This window comes from Orbicella franksi, chromosome 8, assembly GCF_964199315.1.
Source record: "Orbicella franksi chromosome 8, jaOrbFran1.1, whole genome shotgun sequence".
Classification (NCBI taxonomy): Eukaryota; Metazoa; Cnidaria; class Anthozoa; order Scleractinia; family Merulinidae; genus Orbicella; species Orbicella franksi.
Window position 1 is genome coordinate 8,870,098 of NC_138152.1, and position 22,048 is coordinate 8,892,145.

At 39.0% G+C, this 22,048-nt stretch overlaps 1 protein-coding gene across 1 annotated transcript in view; it reads right to left on the reverse strand.

Moving 5' to 3' along the window:
- Positions 1 to 85: 85 nt before the first annotated feature.
- Positions 86 to 22,048, reverse strand: part of LOC145494499 (uncharacterized) — a 22,503-nt gene continuing 540 nt past the window's right edge. Inside the window, exons 1-11 of the mRNA XM_081473976.1 lie at positions 21,709 to 22,048; positions 18,597 to 18,832; positions 16,449 to 16,710; positions 15,055 to 15,163; positions 7,649 to 14,177; positions 6,152 to 6,958; positions 5,505 to 5,735; positions 3,255 to 5,067; positions 2,319 to 2,524; positions 1,987 to 2,158; positions 86 to 1,026 (exon numbers count right to left, since the gene is read on the reverse strand). The exon at positions 21,709 to 22,048 is cut by the window's right edge and continues 540 nt beyond it. Coding sequence (XP_081330102.1) covers positions 929 to 1,026; positions 1,987 to 2,158; positions 2,319 to 2,524; positions 3,255 to 5,067; positions 5,505 to 5,735; positions 6,152 to 6,958; positions 7,649 to 14,177; positions 15,055 to 15,163; positions 16,449 to 16,710; positions 18,597 to 18,832; positions 21,709 to 22,048 — 10,803 coding nt within the window. The 3' untranslated portion in view covers positions 86 to 928. The remainder of the gene's footprint in view (positions 1,027 to 1,986; positions 2,159 to 2,318; positions 2,525 to 3,254; positions 5,068 to 5,504; positions 5,736 to 6,151; positions 6,959 to 7,648; positions 14,178 to 15,054; positions 15,164 to 16,448; positions 16,711 to 18,596; positions 18,833 to 21,708) is intronic.

Here is a 22,048-nt window from a genome sequence, read left to right on the forward strand (position 1 = left end):
AGTAATAGACTGAACAATGATAGGGCAGATGGCTATTGCTATAGCTTTTCCTGGATTTAACAAACAAACAAACAAACAAACAAACAAACGTCAGCAGCACTTATTTAATTTTGTTAAAACAGCGGCAATCCTTTAGGCTCCATGATTTTTGACAAGATATTTATAACTACTCTGACCAGATACTAAACACCGTGTCATTGAAAAAATTCCCCAAAATGACTCTTCAACTTGGAGCAAAAAAGAACCAGAAACATAACAAGGGAGGGTGTTGTTTTGCCTTAGTTATGCCGTCAATAGACTAAGTACAAATCGAGTGAAGAATATATTTCACTCCAAAAGTAACACTTTGTAACTACTTCAAAATGTCATCTTCTAATCAAATTCGGCACCTCAGACCTTTGTGATAAGTTTCTTTTTCAGTTGTAAACTAAAATACACATGATGACGGCTGTTCACATTTGTAATATCGTAAAGAAAGCTTCCTTACAACAGTAACAACATTATCTAACACTAATTATATGGCAAATTAATACAAACGCACCAAGAATCAACTTCCTACGGTTACAATGTTTCTTTTTGATAAACAAAAACCAAAAAGAAAGGGATAAAGAGGAAATATAAGAAAGGTACAAACAATATGGCTTAATAACTAACAGGTATTTTTTTTCTCGGCCACTAAATAAAATAGCATTTAAAATTACTTCATCTCGGATTCTTTCAATCTTACTGTTCACTACCTATGGTTTAAGTCGTGAGGTAAGCTGTATTGTAACATCAACAGCATTTGCTCACTATGAGATTCTATCTTGTCTAGATATAATACAAAGAACTATAATAAACAGCTTTATACAATGTAACTCTCAAAAAATACAACCAAAAATTAAGCAACCACAAACAGGCAAGGACTCGCCGTTGCTCGCACATGTGGCTACTGCATCTTGCACTCTGGTTGGTCGCCCGCGGGCTTAGACGCATTCTCTCTAGGCGCCAGTGGTCCGCGAGGTTTACGCTGTCTTGCAGAGGGAGCTGGGGGAGAAGAAAAGCATGTTAATATCTTTTTTCCTGAATTCAGGGAAGATATGCTAAAAAGAGTTAATCAAATAATGCGGATTTCCCAAGGTTAATGAAAGGGTAGATCCACATCGATGCCCAGAGTTTCATCCACGCTGTATAAATCGTAAAATTAATGTTCGTAATTTTCTCAGTCATAATAGATGACTAATCGTATGAAAAAATGTTGCATATCTTTTGGCCAAGAAAGATCTCCAACGATGAGTTCTTCAAGCTGACAGGGCAGGACACAGTTAATAGAGGGAATGGTTATGAAACTAGACAAATTTCTTTGTTGTAAAGGTTTTTGTTCTCTTTTTTGGCCTTGACCTTACACAAAACACAATAGTTGTTTACTCCGTACTGAGGAACTAACCAATAGAAACGTTTTGGTTACGTAATTCATGCACAGTGTATGAGCGCAAAACAAAACATTGTGCACGGTCGTGGACCTTCCAACATAAATCTTGGCATCTTTGTTTGCTCCTTTGATGTTTGCCGGGCTTCACAACCAATCCCCTCTAAAAAACATGAGCAGGAAGACATGGGAATTGTTCTTGTAAGACGAAGATGGCGTTGGATCGGTCACGTGCTCCGTAGAGAAATCACTAGCATCTCAAAAGTTGCTCTCAGATGGACACCAGAGGGTAAAAGGAAGAGAGGCCGTCCTAAATCCACCTGGAGGAGGACTGCAGAGGCAGAACTTCAGGCCCTAAACCTTAACTGAGAGCAAGGCGCACGACTTGTCAAGGACCGACAAAGATTGAGGAGTCTTGTTGATGCCCTATGCGCCAGTTGGCGTCTAAAGGATGGATAATGTGAATCGTGCGAAAGCTCGAAATTTACACTACATCTTTTCAAATATCACTTGTGGTATAAAAATCCTTAATTGCACCCGCATTCATTCGATTTATCATGATAATTTAAATGACTGACCAGGAATTTGTGTCTCGGCAGGCCTCGGCACCTGACTCCTGCCGGGTTTAGGGATCTTCGTTCTCGGGCCTTGAGGAATGTTTGAAATGTTTGTCCTTCGTGGTGACAGAGCCATCTCTGGAGGTGCAAACTGTGCTCGTGGTTGGGCGCGAGTTGACTCTGGATTTTCTCTCTGTGGACAAGAAATAACAAGAATAAGAGTCATAATGAACAACCCTCATTGTCAATAAAATAAAAACTTGCAGCACACGAAAACTAAAATTCCCTGACTTGATAAGAAATCCCGCTTTAAGACTCTGTTGAACGTTTTAATGCTAGATTATTTAACTTACCCTCGCAGCCTGTACATTTCTTTTTGCTGCACTCCGGGTTTTCATTCCTGGGGTTCTGCCATGTTGAGTAGACGATGATTGGATGGAAGGGCCTGGTTTGTTGGCACATCCCTTACTATCAGCTTTGAGCATCCCCGTGGAGAGCTGGTCGACCGCTTGGCTATAACTGGACAACCGGCATCGTTTGGCAAGGTTGTTCTCTGTGGCTAAGGAAAAAACGCATGACAGAACGTTTCTGCAATAGCAGTAGCTAACAGGTACAATAACCTTGAGATTAATGAGGCCACCACTGTATAACCTCTGCTTAAATGTATATGTTTAACATATAGATTTAGCCAAGCCTAAAAGCGCAGCTCGACAGTGATAAATGCAGATGATGTTAATAATTAAAATAATCCAACATGTAAGGCAAATTTGGGACGACTGTAGTTTCAGTTTGAAATTGCATCGCATCTACGTTGTATTGTTATGCTAATGAGAAAAGCTAACCGTGAAATTAAAAGGGTCATTGGGCTGAATTGCATGGACTAAATGAATTGATGTGTGTGAAAACAGGCGGGGCTCTTTTGTATTAGGCACAATCCTGTATGTGGCCCCGACCCATGACAACTAACGTGAACAAAAACTAACAACTAACAGAAGTTATGTGAAGACTGAACTGAACCAATCAACGACTCAACCCCTTTTACCGCCGTGTTTACTGTTTGGTAATTTCTCTAGACACACGAAACACGTTTGGTTTCTCTCGTTGGTCCCCTGATGAATCATGTGACGCAATTACATATTTAGGTGATTTAGCACTTCAAAACATATTAACAGAACTCCGGCACATTTTTAAGTTACATTTAAAAGCTGGCTCACATTGCCCTGTACAGCACTTTGCCCTGGAATGCCAATCACTTGAAAATGAAGAAGTACCAGTTACAAAGAACAAACCTTGTTCGCCCGCCCTTTTCTTGGAATCAACAGTTCCACTTGGTTTAGTGATAACTCGTCCAGCGGCCAAACCCTTTGCCTCGGTATCTTTGTCGTTCTGAGTCAGGGGTTGAGAGTCCTTTGTAGTCCTTGACAATGTTTCTTTAGTGGTAGTCGGCTGCGTTGCCTTAGCGGAAGAAGACATAGGCAGTGACTTTATATCCAAGTTTGACAAGGATTTTGCAAGTGGTGAGAGAAGTACTCCAGTGTTGCTAACAGTTTTCACTTCGTTCACTCTGGAGGAATTTGGTTTGTTTAATTCGTTTGAGGTCTTTCCAACAGTACCAAGTTCGGTGCTTGGTGATTCACTATCTCTCTCCCGATAACGCTTCTCTAGGTTTTCTAGGTTTGTTTCGACAGCCTTAGAGTTCTCTTTAGCCTGAGCTTTCAATTTTTTAACTTCTTCCTGCAGTTTGCATACTTCACGTCTGAGGTCATTTATCTTCCTGTCCTTGCCAGTGATATCTTCACGGTCTGTTTGTTCTTTATTAGCTTTACCCTTCCACTTCTGAATTTCGTTGTTTAGTTCGCTAACTTGGTTCTTAAGTCGTTTTATTTCTTCTGTCCCGGTCGACTTTCCTTTACTTTCAAGAGAAATCACCTTCAGGTTAGCTTGATCTAGTTCACTTTCCAGCTCTTCTTTACGACGCTTTGCATGACTAAACCTCAGTTTAGACTCCTCGAGCTGGAAAAGAAGTTTTTTATTCTCTTGAACCAACTCAACCTGGTCTCTGCCTCGAGTTGAATTATGTTTGAGGCCTTCATTTTCTTCCTGCAACAACTTGCAATCACTGTTGGAATCCTTCAATTCAAACTTGATTCTGTCCAACTCTCTCTCATAGTCTTCCTTCATTTCTTCGCTCTTCTCTTGTGCTTGTTTAAGCTGATTTTTAACTAGCTCCAGCTCTTTACATTTTTCTTCTAATTTTCTGCTCTCCTCAATAAGTTTGTTTCTAAGTTCTTCATACGCAAATGTCAGTTCGACTACTCTTGTTTCCTTTTCTTTAACAGACTCTTCATTTTCTTTGTCAGCAAGCTTCAATAGGGTCTTCATTTCAGCAAGCTCCTTTGTCTTTATCTTCAGACATTCCCTCTCTTCTGCAAGCATCCTTTCCATATCTTTCAACGAATCTGACAGTTTGTTCTTATCCTTCAATTCCTCCTGTAACCTCTCTTCAAGTTCTCGCTGTTTCTTGGCAGAATTCTCCAGAATAAACTTGTCCTGGCTCTTTTGCATCAGGGATGCATCCTTCTCTTCTTGCAGATGACCTTTCTCGATTCTCAAAGTTTCAAACTGTTCCCTTGTCAAGTCACATTGCTGTTGCAGTTCCGCAACAACCTGGGCGGATTTTTCCAGCTTCTCCTCTAAAGCTGCGACCGTTTTGAACAACTTGGCTTTTTCGTCAGTCAAGCTAGCAATCAGAACTCCTTTTGCTTTTAATTCTTCCTTTAGTTTTTCTGATTCAGCTTTCAGTAAGTCAACTTTGCTGTACAAGTCGTCTTCCCTAACCTCCCTTTCCTCACTGTCAAGTATTTTCTCCTTTTGAATCTCACTCAGATTCTTTTGTAGTGAAGAGTTCACGTTTCTCAGTTCTTTCAGTTTCTCTTCTAGCCTGCTGCATTTTTCCTGTAGCTGAGTCACGTTTTGTCGTTCCTCTTCTAAATCGGAGATAAATTGTTGAATTTTCTCATAACTGTAACTTCCTGAACTCCATAATTTTCTTTCTGCATCATGTTCTCTGTCCCTCTCATCTGCCGCTTCTATAAGAACATCCTAAAAAGAAAATAAACAAATACAACTGTCTGTCAATAACGTTACAGCAACTTACTATCAAAACGACTAGATAGGTAAATCTGTTGTTAGTAAATGAATTGGACGCAGTTCACATCTGGTTAGGGGAATCAGCTACACTAACGCTGAGTGAAGAGCAATGTTGTACAAGTCATTTCTACCAACTACGAAGGAAATGAGAAGAAGAGTCTCTTGAAAAGTTACAAAACCATTGCAACTGCGATAATACACTCGGCCCCAGTTTTTCAAAGGATGAATAACGCTGTCAATTAGATCAATCAATACCCAGAGGATAGCGTAATTTCTTTTGACAACACGTATTGACTGGATACTGTCATCGGATAGTATTTTATCCACCGAATTGCATTCTCCACACTTTGAACAACTGGGCCCTGTAGCGGTAGAATGGCTTCACTCACCTTTTCATGTTGAACCGTTTTGAGATCATGCCGCAGCTGTTGCACAGCCGATTCCATATCTTGTAGCTCATCATTTTTTGCTGCCAGTTTATGCTCTAGATTCTCAATCTTCTTGCTGAATCTCTCTTCTTGCTGCAAGGCGAACTGCTTGGCTGCTTCAACAATTTCTCGTCTCTGATCTTCAAGGCTTTCACGATCTTGCTCTTGCTTTTCTGCTCTCAGAACTGCAAGCTGAGATAAGACATGAATGTGAATATAAACAAACACAGAATTTTGTATTTAGTAAGCGTGATAAGTCTTATTGCGGATGTCTTTGGTTTTCGATAAGAACCTTGCATTTTAATGTAAATTCATCTTTGCCAGTAATTCACCTAATTCACAAATTCTGACTCTTGATTCTCGGGAAAATATTAAATCAAGACGTTGTATGCTTTGGTCTGATTTTGTGATCTTGTTCACTTCATCGTTTGGCATCACATCCGCGACTTGATCAGCCTTGAGCCCAGTTCTCCTTGGTATTCGGCCATACAGAGGATTGGAAAATGCTCTTAAATTATGGAATTCCATAACACTAAAAAACCCACCAGGCATTATATAGAGCATTTTTTGTAGGGATGAGAAACAAAGGAATAAGGCAACCTCCTAACCTCTCTTTTAGCTGCATTCAAAGCCTCCTTTAGGTTTTGCTGATCAGTTTCCTCATCTCTGTATCCTTCTAGAACTGTTTCAGATTTATTTTCTTTGCTCCACTCCAGCTGCTGGGTAACCTCTCCCAAGTGATGCCGCAACTCACGCTCAACCTCTTCTGCTGCAACATACTTAGCCTCAAGCCTGCTGACTTCAAGATTTGTCTTCTTTAAACACTCATCCTTCTCAAAGATCTCTTCGCCTTTCTGTACCAATTTGTACTTCAGTTCTTCACATTGGGATTCAAGTGCTCTTATTTTGGTTTGAAGATCCAGTTTCAAGTTAGCAGCTGAAGAAGCTCGCCTTTCTGTCTGTTGAAGTATCTCTGTGTGTTCTTGTTCCCTGGTATTGAGGTCTCTTTGCAACTCATCTAGTGTTCTTTTCAAACTGACGTTTTCTTCTGCAATCAATGACTCGGCATTTGCAGAACTATTCTTCAATGACGACAATATCTTTGTTTTCTCCTCTTCCCATTGCTTTTCTTGTTCTTGAAATGCGCGCATCACGGCTTCGTTGTTTGATTGTTCTCGGAGCAATGAATGCTTCAACTGTACGATTTGTTCCTGCAGATCACTTGATCCATCCTCTTTCTGCTGACATTGTTCATGCTTTGCCTTGAGAGTAACCAGTTCATCTGTCAGTGAACTGACTTGGCTCTTGAAAGACTCGAGCTTTTCAGTTTGCTCACTAAGATTTCTTTGAAGTTTTTCCACCTGAGAACATCTCGCCTTTAGCAGGTTCTGTAGCTTCTCTAACTCTTTGTCCTTCTGCAAATCAACAATTGTCACAATTATTAATATCAACTTCCTATATTTCATAGTTAGTGCAGCTGATAACTTCTTTTGCTAATAGATTGTAAGTCTTTTTATGCTTTGTTTTCTACTTTGTTTTGTAATATTGCAATATGACTGCATTACTGCAACATACTACATGTACTTGCATGTTGTACAGTAAGTAGTCTGGTAGTGTAGTTTTTGTAGTATTGTAAATGTAGTGTAGTAATATTGTAAATCATTAATAAAATTAAAAACAACAACAACAACAACAACAACAAGTTCAGTGCAAATGAAGTTTTGAGTGAGGTTAACCGTAAATTCAAACACACAGCATTGTAGAAACACTGAACCGCACTTTTCAGCCACCTTGTAAATTATATATTTTCTATGAATAACTGTAAATTAAGTGTAAAATATTGCTGTAAATGTTTACAAGTTGTGCTGCATTGTGTCAAACCAGGAGGGCAAGTCAAACTACAGAAAATGCTAAGGATATACTTGTACAGATATACAAGTGATCTGAGATCATGAAATGAAAAAAAAAAAATTACAAATGAAGAGGTTCAAGTTCATTTATAATGCAAAATGTTGTTAATTCATCTTATAATAAATCTGTAGCTAAACGCACCACATGGGCAGCATATCAGAATCATAAGTGATGAACACATTGACTTTCCTCACCTCTCCTTTGTCCTCTTCATGTTTTCTCATGTCATCCACTGACTGTTTACTTGTCATTTCCAGTTCCATTCTAACAACACGCAACTCTTCCTCAAGTCTTCCCTTCTTGAGGGACACTTCTGCTAATTCATTGTTCTGCCTGGCTAGTCTCTCCTTCAAACTCTCTTTCACTCGTTTTAACTCTTCACAAGCATGTTCCAGTTCACTGTTTTGGGTAGACAACTGAGCCACCTCTGCAGTTTTCTTGTCCAACACTGAACACCATTCTTGCTTCTCTGACAAGAGGTCTGCAATTTTACTTTCTGCCTCCTGAACTTTTCCCTGACAGCAATCAATCTCTCTCTGTAACTTCTCCACCAAATTGTTGGCAAGCTGCTCTTTTTCTTTCACTTTTTCTCTCGTTTCGTCAAGCTCGGAATCTTTTAAGGCCATTGCCGAGGTATGCTGAGCTTCCATGTGACGTAAATCATCTTGAAGATCGGTCAACTCTTTCTTCGTGTCTTCTAAATCGGATTTCAGTTCGCCTTTGCTGGCCTCCAAAGACTGCACCTGATCCTGAAGAATACTGATCATCTTTTCACTTTCCTCTTTGATTCTCCCCATTACTTCTATCTCATCTTTGTCACTAACAAAGGACTGTAACTTTTTCTCAGCTTTACAGAGTTCTTCTTTTGCGTGCTTCAACATTTGTTCAACCTCATGCTTCTCGGTTTCCACACCTCTATACATTGCTTCACTTCTTTCCACTTGTCTTCTGAGTTCTGACATTTTGTCTTGACCGGTGCCGATCTCACGCCTTAACTCTTCTATCCTAGCTTCAAATTCTTCCTTTTGTTGATTCATCTGCTCAGATAGCTCGGCCTTCTCTTCGTTCACTTTTCGCATCCCATCTTCAACTTCTTTCAATGTCTTTTCAGCACGAGAAAGTTGGTGACGTGTTTCCAGTAGATGCTTCTGTGAGTCATCCAGTTTGTCAACCACATCTCTGTAATCCTGGCCTTTTAAGTCTGCCAGCTCACATGCTTTTTTACAGTCTTGCTGGTAAACTTTGCACTCCTGTTTTGAAGCTTCCATTGCTGCTTGGTAATCTCTGGACTTTTCAAGAAGTGACGATTTCTCCTCTTCAAGATCTTTACAAGTTCTTATCAACTCTTCCTCTCTCTTTTGCATCTGCTCTCTCAAGGCTTCATAAGACTCTTCCATCTTCGTTTTCTCTTGGTCTTTGGTGGCTGAAACATTTTCAAGGAGCACAACTGTCTCTTTTAGTCGTTCAATCTCCTCCCTACTTTTCTCAAGCTGCTCAAGTGCCGAAGAACACTCTTCAGATTTTTGTCGCAAGAATTTGCACTGTTCCAGGGCTTTAGATTCCCTATCTTCCTCCATTCGCTTAATACCTTCTTCATGTTTCAATTCAGCAGTTCTCAGCAGCTGTTCCAGCTCCAGTCTGTCACTTTGTGCTTTAGTGAGAGTCTTGTCCAGTACATCAAGTTGATTTTGGAGTTTAGACACTTTATCTTCATTTGCAATCTTGTTCTCTTTTAGTTCTTGTATTTCACCCACTTGTTCTTCAAGTGTAACAAGTTTGTTATCCAGAATTTCCTGCACACTCTGTAGCTCCTCTGAAAGAGTACCACTTTTCTTGGTTTCGGCCAACAACTGAGCTTCCAAAGTCTGGATATTTTGCATAAGTTGTGACACATTCGTCTCCTTCTGTTCCTCATTTGACAGACTTGCAGTGAGTTGACTGGATAGAGCTGCAAGTTCACTTCTCAGGGAATCATTTAACTCTTCCTTTTCGGAAACCTTCTTCTTCAGTTCCAACATTGCTCCTTCCAAGAGTTCAACCTTTTTGTTTAGTGACTCAATAAAAGAATCCTTGTCCTCTAGATCCATCTGTAACATTTCCTTCTGTGTTTCTAATTGCCGTATGTCTTCACGCTGCTGACGAACCATGTTGTTTGCTTCTTCAAGTTGATTTTCTCTGTCTGCAAGCTTGCCGATAAGTTCTTCTTCTGAACACCCTTTTCTTTTCAACTCCATTTCTGTGTTTTCCAATTTTTCTGTCAAACTTGAAACTTCTACCTCAGCTAGATTCTCAGATGCTTCAATTTTACAACGGAGATCATTCAACTCTGATTCTTTACTATCGATGCACGCTTCTAAATGACTACACTTTTCTTGTAACTGTGAGAGTTGACTCTTTTGTGCTACATCTTGTTCTTTCAATTCAGCTAGTTCTTTTCCACTTCCTGCCTGTAACTCTTCAATCAGCTGGCATTTACCGGTCAGTTCTTCCTGATTGGTTTTTAGTACTTTAGATAACTGCTCCAGCTTGTTTTCCAAATCCGCATTTTTCTCCTGCAAGGTGGAGCTTAAGCAACTTCCTTCATCTAGTTTATTTGCGAGTCCTGCCTTTTCCTCTTCTGCTACTTTCAGCTTTTGAATCATGGCCATTATTTCTTGGTCTTTAACCTCAACAACAGCACTCACTTTTTCAAGTCTTTCTGACAGTGACACAACTTCTTCTTTGAGGGTTTCTGTTTTCAAGCAATGCGCATCTGATTCTGACTGCTGCTTGCTTCTCTCGACTTCTAACAACTCCAAACTTTCTTTCACTTGCTTTTCTTTGTGGTCAAGAGCTGTTGAACTCTGATCCAGTTTAATCAGCAATGCATCATTTTCTTCTTTCCCTTTGCGCACCTGATCACTAGATTCTGTTAGCGTCTCTTGAAGTTGGCAGACTTTTTCAGTTAGCTCCTGTACATTAGCTTCCAAAGCAATGATTGTGAGTTGTTTGCTTTGAATAACAGACTCCTGCTGGCTACATTTCTCTTGTAACGAGGCAATTGTTTCTCCTTGAGAAGTGTTCTGGCTTTGTAACTCAGATATTTTCTCGCTGCTTTCATTTTTATAAAGTTCCTCTATCTCTTGGCTTTTCTCAGCTAGTTCTTCGTTCTTGCTTTTGAGAATGTTTGACAAATGTTCACTACTTTTTGCCATTTGAGCATTCTTTTCCTCCAGTAGCTTACATTGCACAGCAAGTTCATCCAGTTTTGAGCCCAAAGCTCTCTTTTCTTCTGTTGCAACTTCTAACTGTTCACACATTGATTCAACATCTTGGTCTTTCATTTCAACAACAAAGTTCAATTTTTCAATCTTTTCTCTCAGCAAAGCCAGTTCATTCTTCAAATCTCTCACTTCTTTCTGATAGCACTCAACAACCTGATGACTTTTATCCTTCTCTTCTTCCAAACGTTCACGTATTTCTCTAAATTTCGCATCCTTATCTTCAATGACCACTTGTTGTTGTTCAAACTTCTGTTTCATGCTGTTCCGTTCTTCCTCCACACCCTTCATAGACTCTTCATTGCCTGCCACCACCTCTTGTAGTGTGCACATTTTGGAAGATAATTCCAATTGTAACGCCATTGTTCTGCCAAGTTCTTCATTCTTACTCTCTATGCAAGCCTCTAACTGAGCACACTTTTGTTCTAATGATGTGATCTTACTTTCTTGAGCTGAACACTTGCCTTCCAACTCTGTCATCTGTTGGTCACCAGAAGTTTCCATTTCCTTCAGCTTACAGGACTTCGTCAATAATTCTTCCTCCTTGCCTTGCAGCACACTTGATATCCTTTCCACATTGTTCTGGAGTTTGGCAATCGTTTCTGCCAGGACTGCATTCTTGTCATGGAGTTGTTGTGTCTCAGAACCGAGGGTTTCTTTTTCCTCCTGTGCGATTTGAAGTTGCTTTGTTATGCTCTGAACCTCTTGATCTTTCATGTCAATAGCTGCAGCACTTTGCTCCATGTTGTTCTGAAGGTCTGAAATCTTCTGTGTCAGTTGTACATTCTTGTCATGGAGTGCCTGTGACTCTACACTCAAATCTTGTTTCTCCTTGTCTACATTTTGAAGCTGCTTTCTTAAGTTCTCAAGCTCTTGATCTTTCATCTCGATGGCCAGAGCACTTTGCTTGAATTTCTCTGTTACACAAGCAGCTTCTCTCGTGATGGTTTCTAGTTCTGTAAGTGTTGTCTCATGAACTGATTGTCCATTTGTTTTTAAGTCCAGAAGACTGTCAGAAACGTCTTTCAATTCTCTTTCCTTATTTTCAAGGGCTGTTGTTTTGTACTGGAGATTTTCTGCTAGTGCTGCCTTCTCTTTCTCCATTCCTTCAATCAGCTCTCCTTTTGATGCAAGCTCATCTTGGAGATTAAGCAGCTCACTAGTTAGCTGATGTGTCTTTTCTACTGCACTGCTAACCTCATTATTTTTGTTTTCAATACATACTTCTAACTGAGAGCACTTCTCCTGTAACGAAGACACTTGGCCTTCTAGTAGAGTACATTGTTCCTTAATCCTTCCTTCACCCTCAGCCTTAGCTTTCTCAAGGGTAGTTATAATCTTTGATTGGTTCAACAGCTCTTCATCCTTTGTTTTAATAACTTCCGTTACTTTCTCCAGTTGAGTGGTCTTCTCTGTAACTTGATCCTCCAATTTGAAATTAGTGTTACAAAGTTCATCTAGCATGGAGCTTAACTCTATTCTCTCTGCTTCTGCAGCTTCGAACTGAGTTGTGATGGTCTTTAACTCCTCTGTTTTACTCTCTGCAACAGTACTTACTTGTTTAAGTCTTTCCTTCAAGCTTGCCTCTTCTCTCTTAAGTTGCTCTAATTCCAGATTATTCTGTTCTAGAACAGACTGATGTTTAGATTGCAGTTGTCTAAGATTCTTGGAAACTTCGTCTAACTCTGCTTTGGTGGTAGTCAGAACATCAGACATTTGTTTGTGATCAATAATCAACTTTGCATTTTCGTTTCCAGTTTCCTTAGCCAGTTCCTCCTGTGATGCAAGACGCTGCTGAAGTAAGGCCAGTTCTTCACTGCAGCTCTTCGATTCTTGTTTGACTGCTGACAACTCTACCTCCCTGTTCTGAAGTAATGTTTCCAAGTTTGCTTTGTTTTCTTGCAAGAACACAATCTCATTCCGGGTTGCAATGGACTGTTCATTTATCTCGGCAAGTTTCTTCTCAGTAACACCTTGAATCTCGTTAAGCTCTTTCACTAATGATGCAATTTCTTCATCCTTGCTCGTAATAAGTTTGAGATCTTCATCTTTTTGTACTTTAAGGAAACTGTGAACTTTCTCTAATTCATTCAGTTTTGCTAGAGTCTCTGTATTTTGCTGCTTCAACTCACATAAAACTTTCTCCTTTGATTCTAACTCAACTGAGATTTCCTGAATATGAACCTCTTTCCTCTTCAACATTTCTTTACTGTTTGTCAAATTTTCTTCATATGTTTGCAGAGAATTTTGTAGTTCCTGACACTGCGATTCGACATTTCCTAGTGTTGTAGACAGTTTTTGCATCTCAGTTTCTTTTTCTGTGCATTTAGCCATAGATGCATCCAATTTCACGTTGGCAGACTCTAATACTTCTTTCAGTCTCTCGGTTTCTGTTGTTCTGTCAGCATATAATTGTTCTAGCTCTTCCTTCTTCTTTTCTGCTTCTTCTTCTCGACGTTTTTGTTCTTTCAACCATCCCTCTTTTTCTTGCATCATGAAGCTTACAGAGCTTTCTTTTTCCTTCAGAACTGTCTCAGTGCGACTCAGTCTTTGTTGAAGCTCACGCACGTGCTTCTGAGATGATTCTAGCTTATCAACCAAGTCAGTGGTCTCGGCAGACTTCATATCAGCTAGCTCACAAGCTTTCTTGTAGTCATGTTGCATAGCTTTGGAGTCATTCTTCATTGCTTCAAGGGTGCTCTGTAAAGATCTTTCTTTTTCCTCCCAAACAGTCTTCTCCTTGGCCCATTCCACCTTGCTATTGGCCAAATCTATCTCTGCTGCTTCCAGCTTCCCACACAACATCTTGTAGGAGTCTTCACTATACTGGCTTTCTTTCTCCTTGCCAGCAACAACATTCTCCAAGTAAACCACTCTTTCCTTTAGCTTCACGACTTCTTGTCGTTCAAGTTCAAGCTCCTTTACAGCTGTGGTAGCTTCATCTGAGATTTTCTGCAGTGTTTTCTGGTTTTCTGCTTCCATGTCAGCTTTCTGTTTCTTTAACAGAGAAATCCCATCCATTGCTGATGCTAGTTTTTTGTTGTCTTCACCCTGAGCCTCCCGAATTTCGTTCTCTTTGAAACTCAGTTCTTTCTCCTTTTCTTGAATGGTGTGATTCAGCTCTTCTATGCTTCTGTTTAAATGAGTAATTTTCATCTCTTTTTCCCTTAGAATCACTTTGGTTTCATCTAATTCCTGCTTTATCTTGACATATTCTTCTTGTTGCTCTTTTGCTTTTTGCTGTAATTCCACGAACCTGTTATCAAGATGAGTACTCTGTTGGTTACTTCTGTTTTCTGCTTCACTCAGGCTTGCTTTCAACCTAGCAATGTCGTGTTCTTTTGCTTCTATCATCTTCTGACTGTTGTCAAACTTATTCTGCAGAGTACTGGACGCCTTCTCCAGATCGGCAGACTGTTTTTCCAATGCATAAATGGCCTGCGACTGGGAAAGCAGCTCTTGTCTGTTGAGAAATCAACAACACCTATTATACATTGTACAAATCTGAGAAGATTCCAGATGATGCTTCCTGGCCGTCCCAGAAGCTACACTCTACCAACTTGTAAAACACAACATACAGTATATAATACATGTATATAGATTTAGCCAAGTCTAAAAGCGGAGCTCCGGGGCCGGGTTGTTCAAAGCCCAATTAAGCTAGCCCATACATGTATCTCAATTCATATTCTCGATGGTCAATTGGGAGTTTCTAGAATGTTTTCAGCAGGAGGGCAACTGGTTTTCACAGGCAGGCAAAACTCTTCTAAACTTGATTTCTTTATAAGAGAAACTTTTTCTAGATGATCAAAACTGACAGGTTAAGTCATCCCTACAGCTGATCAAAATGTCCAGTGCCCAGCTCTTAATGAAACCTCAGGTCAATTGTCTTCCAAGTTGCTGAGGTAAAGGTAAAGTCTGCATGGGAGCCACGTGGCTCATCAGGCCAGTGCTTATCTCCAGTTTCTGTAGCATGAGGCAACTAGGAGTATTTCTACTCCCCCTCGATTGGATGCTAGTCAATCGCAGGGGGGTTACCCTCCGGCAACAAATTTGCCAGTACCCATTTACACACCTGGGTGGAGAGAGGCACTGTGAGAGTTAAGTGTCTTGCCCAGGAACACAACACAATTTCCCTAGCCAGGGCTCAAACCCAGACCGCTTGATCCAAGGTCGAGCACACTAACCATGAGGCCACTGCGCCTCCTGAGCTGAAGTAAAATTATTGCACTATACATGTAACAGTGAATCTACAATCATGTAAAATCCCTGTTAACAAAGTGCTGGGCTTCTCTTTAATAGTACTGTAGTACATGCAAATTAAATTATAAATCAAACCAAACCTGTGTTCTTTATCTTTTTCCTTTAATTTCTCATCCATTCCTTTGATAACAGCCTCTGAATTATGGCGCTGACAGTCCATATCCAGTTCCCTCTGTCTGGCTCTTTTTTCTGTTAATATGATAGAAAGCATTGTTTACAACTAAGTTTTGCAACAGAGAGTTCAATTTTCCAAGCACCAGTCCATAGAGGGGATGACTGGATTTAAATCCTGGTCTGTCCAACACCCAACAGTCATGTTCACTTTGCACTCTATCCTCCCTCTGCTTAAAAGATTTATCTGAGATTGAACCCAAAAAATGCTATTATGACACCTTACAACACAACGAACCTCTACAGAAATTGTTGCAGTCAGTAAGATTCACTGTTTCTGGTTGAAACTAAGACGTTTTGAGGAAGAGAGAACATGAAGAAAGATGTTTGGCTTCATATTTGAGATCATCTGTACATATGCATGCACTAAAGGAATCAGCGGTCTAGTGTCGATCGACACCCTCAATCAACCCACGATCACCATTGGTTGACACTTGATTGACACTCCATCAACATGTCAGTTGAAAGTCAGTCGAAAGTCAACTAATTTTCGATCAATGCATATGAGTCAGTAGAGTATTGAGCGTCTGTTGATTGAGTGTCAATCGGATGCTGATTGAGTATCGATTGAGATGTTGATCGACACTCAACTGCGGATGCCTTAACCCTTTAAGCTCCGGAGAAAAACCTTATTTTTCTAACATTATAACAGAAGATCGAAAGACCACAAGTAATATACTGGCTGAAAGGTATTGTTTGGGGTATGTCCTAAATCACCACAACAGACATACAAAATGTCACAAGTTGAATTGAGGAGTCTAAAAAGTAAAAAAATGAAAATGTTCAAAAATACCTTATTCCTTGTATATACTGGGAAAACCCCTAAACAATAGCTTAATTTGCAGCTCTGGGTGCGCAGATTTTTATCAGATATTCACTTGACCGTAAAATTGTAAAGTTTCAAAAACTTGAGGGGTGATTAATCAAGTCTGATTCAGGAGGGGGTATGATTTTATTCTTTCAATGTGAAGATCTCTCAAAGATCCTTTTGGCATCCAAATTTGAAATGAATTGGCCAAATATTAAGCTTATTATAACATTTTGTGCCATATGGCACTATCAGGACTTTAAGGGTTAAGTTCACATGATCCCATTATTGTATATCTACATGTATGTAGTGTTCCAGAAAAGCATGGGGTCTCAGGCCAAAAACCTGACAAGGTCAGCTACATGGCCCAACAAATTAATAGAAAATTCATCATGATTTGGTGGGAGCAGTGGAAATTGACCTGCTGGAATTATTTATTGACACCCTGTCTTGAACACTTATCTGGAACCCTGTCTATGGAGCATTGTTTCCTACCTAAGGCATCTACATGAGCATTTGCTTCATCTAATTGCGATTTAATCTTGGAGATCTCTGCCAGCCTTGCAGTCATCTCTGAAATTTCATTCTCCTTTCTGTGGAAGCATTCTGAGATCTCCTTCAATTGTGCAATCTTTTCTTGAAGTTCAGCATCTTTTGCTGCTATTTTTTCATTTGCAGTAACTAGTTCTGTGATTTTAGATTGTAACTGAACCTCCAAGGTTGAGTCTTTCATTTCTGAAGTGGAAGGAAGAGATTCCTAGAAAACAAAAATTCAAGAAAAAAAGTAAGCAACCATGATGACATTACTAAAAACTTAATCCCTGTGATCTCAAAGGAAAACACTTTATTCACTGTTCAATTAACAACAACACTGAATGGAGCAGAATCCTCAATAAAAGGGAGCTTGACACAAACGATGAAAGGCAGGTTATTGTTCATTGTTAGTGGTTATTGTTATCACTTCCATGATCACCACACTGGCTGGTCATCAGTTGATAATAATTTTGAGGTGAACACTGGCGCACACTCCATCTACATGTAAACTGTGAATGTACTGGGCAATTCGACATGAGACATTGAAAAAGCAAAAATTTCAAATTCCAATTTCCCTTATTGAAACTTATACCAGCAGATAGCTGACACTCTGGACTGTTTGAAATAACCAACTTTTTGAGCATCTTGACCATGCCAACCTGCTGAGAGACCACGGAATTATTGTCAAGCAATCATGGGGCTATGAATAATTACCCATCTACTTGCTTCTTTCTCAGAAAAATAGTTTTTCATTTGTGTTGCGGACATTACATAATGTCCGCAACTTTGAGGCTTTTTTCATTACTTTTTGAAAATTATTTACACCCCTTTTAAGTGAGAATTATGCCGCTCTTTTGGTTTGATGTCAACATTATTCTGGCCTGATAGGTTTTCTCTGCTTGGAAATAAGAGGGTAAAAGTACAGACATTACATTGCTAGAATAATTTTTCTTGATTCACAGGAAATTCAAGTTTAGAGAAGTCACTTGAACATGAGGCTGTTTTCTGTTGTAATGCTTGCAACACACCTTCCTAAATTAATTGCTGAAAGATATTGAGAGCAAATATATTTTTTGTGTGTGTGTGTGGACAAACATTAAGGGTTGCTAGAGTAAATTAATGTTTGAGCACTTCAGTTAGCTTTATGAAGATTTGATAAAATATCATAATTCCAATTTTTGCCTCTCGATGTCATGTAATGTCCACAACGTGGAATCACCCACTGTAGATGTTGACAGATGTTTAGTTACAGGTTGAATAAAGTTAAATTTGTTGAATTCTTCTTTTAAATTTCATCACTTAGTATTTAGGGGAACTTTACCTGGAAACACAGAATTAATTAAATTACCTTTTTAACAAATTCACACCATTAAGGACAGAATTCAACAGGTAATCCGTACAATGTACATATAAAGACTAGTTATGTAACACTCTCTTGTGGTACACCATGGATTATCTCATGAGTCACTTGTACTTCCTTGGTATACGCCCAAGCCTTTAGTGAGACATGGTATATTACTACATGTAGTATACCACTCAAATGCATTTCATAACTAGTATTAATTTAATTTATAAGTACCAAATAATTTATTAATTTGGAATTTGAACAGTAGAGGAGTACATTTGCACATGCATTACATATTTTGGCCCCTCGCAGGTTTCTGGTATGGCACAAAAGTACAACTGTACATTGCCACTCTTTGCTCTTTTCTAACAAAAATCACTTTCATGTACACATGTACAGTCTACAGTGGTACAAATAAGTAGACAAGTTGAGGGCAGTATAGACTAGACACCAGTAACACTAGCAAATCCCATAAGGTGTTGAAATCTTACCAACTGAGAACCATCCATGGATTATAATGAGCCACATTACTGTAAGGGCAGTCAGTTGTAAGTCCACAATGCATATTATACACTGTACATGTATATACGTGAAAATATTTGGTATAAAAGCCAATACTTCAGGACCACTTGAGATAAGTGAACCAAAATTCACAGTAAAGTGCATTAAAGGAACGCATTAGTATACATGTATATGTATGAGCTTGGTTATTGTTTGCTGCTTTTGTTACGTTGTGAAAGGAAATAATAAATCTGTGTTCATACCTCAGTATTAATTTTAGGAGCATTGGCTTTAAGTTGAAAAAGTTCATTCTCAACCTTGCGACGTTGTTCTCTCTCTTGCTCAAGGTTTGTTTGAAGTTCCTTGAGTTTGCTCTCTTGGCCAGACTGACATTCAACTTCTGAATCTGATCCTGATGAACTTGTTTTAGCTCTTGAATTTGGCTCCTCTCCAAGGCTTTTCAATTGATTTTCTAATACCCTCACTTGCTCTCTATGACCTAACATGATAAAATAACAAGAAAATTAATATATCAATTTTATATCAAGGGCAGAGAAAGGGTCAGAAAGATATAAAGGCCTGACTAAACTCAGAAACAATCTTGAGGGAACATTTTACAGCTTGGGAAGTGGTAATCCTAGTTTACCCACATAGGAAAAATGCGAACCATCCACAGATTATAATGAGCCACATTACTGTACATGTACAGGTAAGTCCACAACACATGTTATACACTGTTTAGAAAACAGTCCTAAGAAAATATGCATGCTAATTAGTTAAAAATCGTGTTTCTATAACTCGATAAAAACACAGAACTGGCACAAGCTGTTGACGTAACAATGGCACGAGCAGAGGGAACTTACACTTTTGATAATCAAAGTTAACAAGTTGTTTTGAACCTTTTTTTCATCGCAGTGTTTTCTATTGAGTTTTAGTATAAATCTACTAGCGTTCTATCACAAATGCCGTTCTATGATTGGCTACGCCATTCACTATCTATTCTGTGATAGATACGTGTATGTGAGTAGCGTAGCAGTGTGCCCTTATAAAAAAAGTGATAGCCTCTTCTTGTCTATAAAGGGGATTTAGATAAAGTTTTGAACAACTTTAAACACCAAGTACATGCAATTTACAAGCAATATTTTCTTTCCACCAGCTGCACAAGTCTTTTAGCTGAAAGATGTTGGTAACTTTATATGCACCTGTGTTGTAAACATCATTGCAATATAGTGTTTTTGCTTCAGTTACAAAACATTTACATGTAACCATGCTGGATAGAAATTTTCCTTTTAAAACATACAAATGTCTCTACAAAGTCACATTTCTGAGCAATACTGGTCAAAATAAATGCTTCCTAGCAATAGGCATGGTTGCCAGACCTCACTTTTCTAAATTCCCTGTCACTTTTTCCTGACTTTGCCTGGATAAAAATCAAATTTCCCTGATCAAATAAATACAAAATGTCAGATCTAGTAGCATCTTCTGGTCTCAACTTATACAATGTAGCTGTCCTTTCCGCCCATTCATGAAGACTCATGAAGTTTTCAACAAATTGTCCTTCTTCATTAAGGAAAAATATCATTGAGATCACAGTGACCCCAAATGTTTCATCCAGCTCCCAATGGTATTAAATCACCTGTGTTATTATTATTTCAATTTTCCCTGACTTTTCTTCAAAATGACAATTTTTCTTGACTCTAAGTACAATTCCCTGACTTTTCCCTGACCTTGAAGAATTTTTTCCTCTGACCATTTCCTGGCCTGTACCAACCATGATAGAGTGTCATTATGGGCACGCATGACCCTTTGCTTCTGAGATAATATTTCCTTCTTCCTTACTTACTGCCAATACACCCAAGAAACATGAGAAATTATGATTTTGCAATAATGTTTCTTAGTTTAGTCAGGCCTTAATGCTGAAAAAAAGGTGAATACAATGACTGTTCAGTCAAAGCCACGGGTGTCTAGAAGACCTGAATGTTAGCAAATAATGTACAGAGAATAATCAAAATAGTCACAGTTAACCTGAAAAGCACTTTGGTCAGTCTAAATTACACGTAGGTTCTGATTTGTGTAAATCAAGATTCATTTAGCCTACACAGAATTCCAATTGGTCTTAATTGCAACCCAGTTAGCCTAAAATCAATGAAGAAAAAAAGTTGTGAGTTCAATTGTTATCGATTGCTAATAGTGATTGATAACAGTTGATTCATCGATTGATATTGGTTTTTGTACTTTTACAAGTTACCCTGATAAAATGATTGACAAAATTTGTCTGTAATGGTTCTATTGGGTTATTTTATATTCATAGCCTCCGTATCTTTTAGAAACTTCCAGTCTCATAATTTGTAGCATCTGAATTTAGATGAAGCAAAATAAACAACATACATGGAATCAGTGTTTAAGTGGTTTCAATTATTTGCATTTTTTTTAAATCAATAACAATCTTTATTATCCAACTGCAGCGATTGCCAACCAAATAACAGTACAAATATACAGCGATATTGTACAGTTACTTGTACAGTAGAAAACCTGTTTGCCATACAGGTCGGCGTGCACATGCAAAACTGTCACACTCTCCATCTTTCATTGATAAATTTACAGGCTCGTCAAAATACGGCACAACCCGTAAAAATATAAAGCAATACTACACACCAAAACATCTCATAAGAGATATATATTCCTGAAGACAGGAATTAGCGATTGTTAGCAATTTTTGTCCATCGATAGCAATCGGTTAAAAAAAAATTTCTGTGTTTGTTATTGAAGAATCGATTGATTTCTGATATTGATTTTTATCGACTGCGCATGGCCAGTAGCCACAGCTCATCCAGCCGACGATCAACTTAACCTTTTCAGCATAATCAGTCAAATAACATAGCACCATGAGATATATGTGCAGTAGGCGAGGGTACAACAGTTACTTATCACAGGAAGACAAGGAAGCAGCAATACAGGGCTGCTTACATGGGGCAAGTTCCAGTATTGTTTGATTTTCATATTCACCTTGTCTTTGTAACATAAGCTATACTAATATAGAAATAATTGTAGTTACATGTATGTGTTTTCACTATGCAGATCATGAAGGCAATAAAAACCTTTCCCTGGTCTTGGGCCAAGCTTAACCTCAGTGGAGCGTTCAGGGGAAATCAATTTGATGCCACGCTTATTGGCAATCACAATTAATGGCGGGCTTGTAAAAAAAGTGTCTTCAAACGAGCTGTCTCATCATACATGAAACAACGATCATCTTAAGCTTACTACATAAAATATCAAGTTAACCACGGACGGGAAAAATGGTTAGAACGATCGTTGTAAACAGCCCCCAGTAATCGCTAAAGAGAACATAGATCTGAAAACAAAAGCTCAGCCTACCTGCTACCTGTCTCTGTAAAAGGTTGTTAGCTTCTTTCAGTTTGGAGAAATCAGCTGCTTGCTTTTCAAATTTTGACGCAAGTTGATTTTGATCGTGCTGTAGATGATCTAGATCGTTCTTTAGCTGCAAATTGCTGGCAGTTTCAGCTTCCAGCATCTGCTGACAGCGAGAAAGCTTTCCATCGAGGCAACGAATCTGTCCTTCCTTGGCGTTCAAATCGTGTAAATTCTTCTCCCGGCTTCGCTCTAACTCTTGAATAGATTCGCTCAGGGAATGATTTTCCTTCTTGAAAGACAAAGCATTCGCTTTCTCGTCTTCTGTCACCTTTTTCTGCTTTGC